General features: G+C 35.8%; 1 protein-coding gene across 1 annotated transcript; it reads right to left on the bottom strand.

Annotated features, from left to right (window-relative positions):
* Positions 1-1,480: 1,480 nt before the first annotated feature.
* LOC143997981 (serine/threonine-protein kinase SBK1-like) lies at positions 1,481-3,760 on the bottom strand. Its single transcript, XM_077493781.1, has 3 exons — positions 3,598-3,760; positions 2,650-2,852; positions 1,481-2,287 (listed from the first exon to the last, which is right to left on the bottom strand). Exons 1-3 carry the CDS (start codon positions 3,758-3,760, stop codon positions 1,481-1,483), a joined length of 1,173 nt encoding a protein of 390 aa, XP_077349907.1.
* Between the last annotated feature and the right edge of the window lie 3,056 nt (positions 3,761-6,816).

Raw genomic sequence — 6,816 nt, 5'->3', positions numbered from 1 at the left:
TGGTCCCAAAAATGTGTCAAAAAAGTCCGATGTGTCCGCCATAATGTCGCAGTCACAATAAAAATCACTGATCACCGCCATTACTAGTAAAACTAAAATATTAATAAAAATGCTATAAAACTATCCCCTATTTTGTAAACGCTATAACTTTTGCGCAGACCAATCAATAATCGCTTATTGCGATTTTTTTTTACCAAAAATATGTAGAAGAATACGTATCGGCCCAAACTGAGAGAAAAATGTTTTTTTTTATATATCTTTGGGGGATATTTATTATAACAAAAAGTAAAAAATAATGTGTTTTTTTTCAAAATTTGTGCTCTGTTTTTGTTTATGGCACAAAAAATAAAAACCGCAGGGGTGATCAAATACCACCAAAAGAAAGCTCTATTTGTGGGAAAAAAAGGACGTCAATTTTGTTTGGGAGCCACGTCGCACGACCGCACAATTGTCAGTTAAAGCGACGCAGTGCCGAATTCCAAAAAGTGGTCTGGTCTTTGGCCAGCAAAATGGTCCGGGACTGAAGTGGTTAATACATTTAAAGAGTTATAGACACTGGCTATATAGGTGTTTTGTGTCATTTGGAAAATAGCCCTAGAATATACAATCCTAGTCAATAATGAAATACACAAAGTTATAGAGACCTTCACCAACAATACATTAAAAAAGTAATTATCCTTTGAATTGTTTTTGTTTTTAAACCACATTATAGCAGTGAATCCATCAAACTCCGGTCCCTACAACTAACTGCACTAAACCTATAATAATTGGTCATGGCATTGTCATATCAAAATGGATCCGTCAACCAAGTACAATATTTAATAGTGAAATGTAAGGAGTATACAAAACAAAAGTCCTGCTATTAGAATTGTTCACTAAAAGGCCATTTATATCAGCCTCATTTATTCTAGATTCTCTTTAATACTCATAAATACAAGGCTTAACCCACCGATCAGAGAGTTGCAAACAAGAGTTCCATCACTGAGATGAAAGGTGTGGGGGGGGACATAGCACACAGTATGTAGATATAGAACACCCTGCGCCACACTTACAATAATTTAGAAATCGGATGAAAGGTTTAGCATGTTACAACATTCAAGGTAGCTAATTAATATATTTTTATAAAGAGATCTGAACATCAGAAGAGAAGCAACTGAGACCAGAAGGACAGAGAAATATACTTTGAAATGGGGTAATCCCACAAAATGAGGAAAATTGGGAGCCGTGGTCTGGATGGAGATGCCTTTAGTAAAAAAAAAATGTAAAGCCAGTGGTGGAAATGGCGATGCAAAGAGTAATGACTACACACTTAGTGCAGAACTGTAAGTGTGACATGGTCCTAACAATAAGAAATTGTGGAGTTGACTGCTACAAAATACAGATAGAATCTTATGACCCCTTAATTTTCCCAAGAAAGTCACATACCTGACAAAGACCATGTGATGTTTTTTTTGATGCTCCATCACCTACCAATTTTCATTCATTCAATCTCAACTTCTGCACCAACATGTAAAGAGAACTCATCATCAAACATGATTTGAGCCTCTGCCATGTCATCTTTCTGTGGCTCTGGAGTCATCTCAGATTGGGATACAGAAGTGTCTATGACCAAATGGCCAGACTTGGAGCTTAAAGTTGACATGATGGACTCACTAGCTTGTGAGTTGTTCAGATGGGAAGCCTCACAAAAGGGTTCATCAGATTGCATAGAAGAATAGCTTTCTATGGGATCCTCATTCTCTTGTGTCATGGTTTCTGCTTTCCACCTTTCACTCACATATTTCAGGACTTCTGTAGGTTGACATCTTTTAGTAGAGTCAATGGCCAAAAGATCGCTAAACATCCACCATATCCCCGAACCAACCTTGGTCAATGCTTCAGGAGTATTGTGAATCTGGAAATTGCTTTGCCATTCAACAAAATGTTTATATTTTCTATCATCGAGAATGGCATCCTCCCATGGAAGCTCCCCTGTAAGTAGGCAATAGATGACTACTCCAAATGCCCACACATCAAGGCTTCCATCCACAACTAGGCCAACTGAACTGTCAACTTCACACACTTCTGGAGCCATGTAGGACCCGGTGCCACACTTTCCTGCAATCAATGTCCCTTTGACCTTAGCCAGGCCAAAGTCTGTGATCTTGATAGAATGGCAGTCCTGGTCAAACACTAAAATGTTGTCTGGCTTCATGTCCATATGTACCAGTCCTTTCTCTGCTACGAATTCTAGAGCACTGGCTATTTGCTCAGCACACCTCTTAACTGCGTCTTCTGGAATTCCCACCTAAATAAAAATAAAGAAAGAAATTAATAATACTTATCCAGAATTGAGAAATACAGAATATTTAACAGAAACAATGAAATTATATGTATAGCCATAACATTTTTAGTTTTAGACTAGGGATGGATTATTTTGCCATATGTATGTACATGCTTAAAACAAGTAGGAGTACAAAGGGTAAGTGTAAATCTTTCAAGATGGACACCTTTACTCATGTTAACTAAGAAAGTTCCCTCTCACTTCCTGTTACATCTCTGGGAAAGGTGGGGGAAAAGTGAAGGGAAATCTTTCCAAAAGGACACAGAAAGCATTTAATAAATTGACAGGAGTTTGAACTTCCCCATACATATATCTTAAATACTTACATTTGGTATGATCAGGGACATCAGATCACCAAGAGGTGCCAGTTCCTGAGCAAATACAAAGTGGTAGGTGGGGGTGATGGCAGCGCCATAGCATCTGATGATGTTGGGATGAACAGAAAGCAAGTATGAAATCCTGAACTCCCGGAGGAAAGACTGCTGAGTGGTTCTGTTTTTATCCAGGATCTTCAATGCTATTCTTTGACCTGTGCGAAAAAGAAGTTTAATTTAGTTAGAGAATTGGAAATTTGAAGGTGGTCATTTATGAATGTTTCACTTGAAAATAACTCTAATAAAAACTGCTGCTCCCAGATTAAGAATGCATTATGCTTCATTTAAAGCTGAACATTGCAAACTGTGAGATACTCAAAATGTGCATTGGAAGCTTCAGCAAGTCAGATAGAGTCCACCTTAATTTTTGGCTAGTGGACAACCATCATTTTTAATATCATATCCTCCCCAGCCTGATTGTCCCTCACCCATTCGTTTCATTCATTGGATTTCTGCTCTTAATCATATAGACCCGGTATCATATGTGATCATTATCGGGGCCATCTGAATGCAAATATAGCCTGTCTAGGAATGCCCACTCCTCCAGACAGATATCAAGGCATTTTGATATTTGCATAATTACTCCCAAGAATCAACCCAATGCTTAGTTCTCTAAAACATCTTACCAACATATATAATTGTTTTTAACACTTTATATTTATAGAGCTGTAATAAATTCTATATTTGGATCATATTTGTTCACTGCAAATACTGTACCTGGTTTTCTTCATTAGTAGTGTTGCCCATTGACTTCTAATTTTACTTTTTTTAATCATTTAGTAAGTCTACAATTAATAACCTCTTGGAGAAAGCATATCTGGCAGATCATATTTCCATGCATATACAGTACATAAATATTTGTAGCAGATATTAAAAGATTAAATGGGTTATTTCACTGACCTGTTTTCCTGTCGTGTGCCAAGCATACTTTTCCAAAGCCACCTTTTCCAAGTTCCTTCACAATGGTGACGTTCTCCTGTAGGTCTATCTTCTTTAGTCTTTGTGAATTTAAGGAGACCATTCTATCCAGAAGACGTACCATATCATGTGAAACGGAGGCCATAGTGCTCTGGAGGGCCAAAAAAGAAAAACTTGTTATATTATTAGTCAGAAAACAAATCAGAAACCACAGAAATGTGTCAAATATGAATACTGTTACCCTCAGTTATACAGCTATAAATATGTAATGCTCAATAGACCGCCACATCTATATCTATATGACTTGGGAATAAGGTTTGGGCATGAAAGTGAGAGCTTGAACACAACAACATATATTTACGGAGAAAATTTAAAGGACTTGAATATGGAAAGAGAGCAATCTATGTACTGTATAACCAAGAATATGATCATGCAATGGTATAACTTGATCAAGTACAAAAACAAATAGAAAAGCCAAGACATATAGATATATATCAATAGGTTCCAGGATATATTTAATAGTTACCAGGTCAGTTGTATGTGGGGGCCATCTCAGAAACCGAGGGTCAAAAGACTAATTTATTGCTCAAGTATCCTTTGGGAAGGGAATGTAATAAACATTGGCCAATATTAATGGAAATGTATATCTGCTGCCAGTAGCAGCTTACAGATTCTCATATCTCTGGGAGATGCCGAATGGAAAAGATTAAACATACCATAAGGAAGAACTACAAGAGATACTCTGCTTTCTTTTTCCAACCAGCTGTGCCAAGTTTCCAGTTTCATTACATAAAGTCAGGAGGATGAACACAGAGCTCAGCCAGGTAAGAAGTATTTAAATCAGAGCCATCATGTAAAATAAGGAAAATATTTGCCTCACTTTTTGTACCCAGTACAAGACAGCAGAGGCCATGCTAAAGGTCATCAGAAGATATTAGTGACTCTCCCCAAAAACATTCTCCCCAAAACTGTGAAGTCCCAGAATGACCAACAATGACCCACAATGACCATGAGTAATGTGATAACATCCAAACAATCATTAGTCACATCACTTTCCAGGAACCTTTACAAACATTTTCAAGGCATTTTCTTGCTCAATGTCATCTTTATGTTTTCAAGACCTCATAGCATCAGACTGACAGACTCCATGAAATGAATAGAAGGCAATGCTTAGTGACAGCATTATGTAAAATGTTGTACTCTGGTTTTGGTGAGAGGGAATCTTTCATAGCAAAGAATCAAACACTGTTCAGTCAATTGATTTTTGCACAGATTGGAATATACTTGTACTAGAAGATTTAGATAAAATTATACATTACTTAGCCACCCAATCATATGTTTCATTTTGTATTACATCACACAAATTACTGCCCTAACTTTTATTACATATCCTGTATTATAAACAACTTTTTCATCAGACCGATCATGGCGACCCTCCAATGACTATCATGTCTTCTATATACATTGTATTACATATGATCCTTTCCTGATCCCCCACTTATTGCCCCTTTTCTAATTTTTTCATATATAGGCTTTATCTATATCACATAAACCTCTGTAGTATTATTATCAGAATGTTCATTAAATAATAAAGATCCATTGATTGGCTAAATGAAAGTGACCTTACCTTAAAGTGATGGTGGGTTTTCAGCTGTAATAAAGTCGGATTTGTTTCTCAAATTATTAAATTCCACTGCAGATTAGCACCGGACAACGTCACCAAATCTCCAGCTAGGCTGTAATAGATGAGTATACCGGTATCTCTTGAAGTAGATTTACTAATCAGAGGAGGGAGAAGCCTACTTTATACAAGGTAGGTGGGCGGGGGGAAGGCAGAGAATGAAAGCTTTCCATTGGCTGACTTCTAATGAAAATGATGTGTAAATAACCCCGCATTGTTCTTGCTGATTTGCATATAAACAGGTTTTCTAGAGAATAGGTGATAGGATTAAGCATGCTGAAACCCAAATACTTTTAAACTTTACTGAGTTTTAAAATGAAACTTTCTACCAATTTAACTATAAAATTGAAAATGTGCTTTATTTTATTATATATATTTTTCAGAATAACTTAGAATTGTTGAATAATGAAAAGTGAACACTAACCAGATAATTTATTAAGAAAAAACATATTGTTGTAACATTTGCTGTAAGTTCTTGCTGGTTCATTTATATCATTGTGTCTTATTTCCAGGAACATTGTAAACCAATGGGTTCATTGTAAAAATTACTTTATTTAAAATAAAATTCATCTGAGCATACAAAATGTAATCAGCTTGAAAAGTAGATGCCAGATCCTCACATGTCCCTGGGGAAAGAAAGGAACAAACCACTGAGATAAAACTTTGGCTAGGTACCACTTTAGTTTCGGCAAAACTTGTTAATAATCTCAAATACTTTAAAACTTTGCTGAATTTTTTAATTAAACTTTCCACCATATTACTTAAAGAATGGAAAATTTGTTTTATTTCATAACATTTTTCTTTTTTAAATAACTTAGAATTTTAGAATAATGAATACAAGAGTGAGCATTAACCAGATAATTTATAAAGAAAAACATCTCATTATAATATCAGCTGTAGGTTCTTGCTGGTTCTTTTATACCATTATGTCTTATTTCCAGTAACATTATATACCGATATGTTTATTCTGAAAAGCACTTTATTGAAAATAAAATTAAATGAGCATAAAAAATATAATCAGCTGGAAAATGAGAATTAAACTGACCTGTCAGGAGAGGAATATTGGAGCTGCCATGTCTGAGCTTATTTCTTGAGATTCCACCTTCAAACATCCTGATCGTCTCCTCACTACATGGTGGGTCACTGACCGAGAACAATCCATGTGTATATCGATTAATGGAAAATATCATACTTACATGATGTTCTCAGTGAACGACAAACCAAGTTTTGAGACAAATATTTGGCTTAAACTTCAAATACCTTCCAAAATGGATCCCTAAAAATTCATCCAGAGGTTGCTAAAGGTTTATTGAACAAGGAGCATTTTCTGCCTCCTTGATGAGTTCAAACTCATATCAATGATCTTTTTAGCTATTGCTGAGGAGAGATTCTATCCACTGGCAAGAAATCGAAGGATAATTATTTTGCCTGATCATCACACCGATGTAATGACCAGTAGAAATAACATATCTTACATTTGTAATTATTAGTTGTGTTTTCTGGGACCTGAAGGTTATTTT

The sequence above is a fragment of the Lithobates pipiens genome, unplaced genomic scaffold, assembly GCF_037356315.1.
Source record: "Lithobates pipiens isolate NorthernLeopardFrog02 unplaced genomic scaffold, aLitPip1_a1.2 Scaffold_19, whole genome shotgun sequence".
Lineage (NCBI taxonomy): Eukaryota > Metazoa > Chordata > Amphibia > Anura > Ranidae > Lithobates > Lithobates pipiens.
Note: the sequence above shows the minus strand (reverse complement) of the source record. Positions and strands in the feature narration are given on the sequence as shown.

Excerpts from the sequence above, each read along its gene's own strand:
- LOC143997981 (XM_077493781.1), bottom strand. The coding sequence starts at position 3,760 with ATGGCCTCCGTTTCACATGATATGGTACGTCTTCTGGATAGAATGGTC. Across the intron at positions 2,853-3,597 it reads GGCACACGACAGGAAAACAG|GTCAAAGAATAGCATTGAAG; the intron begins GTCAGTGAAATA and ends TTTTTCGCACAG. Across the intron at positions 2,288-2,649 it reads TGTCCCTGATCATACCAAAT|GTGGGAATTCCAGAAGACGC; the intron begins GTAAGTATTTAA and ends ATTTTTATTTAG.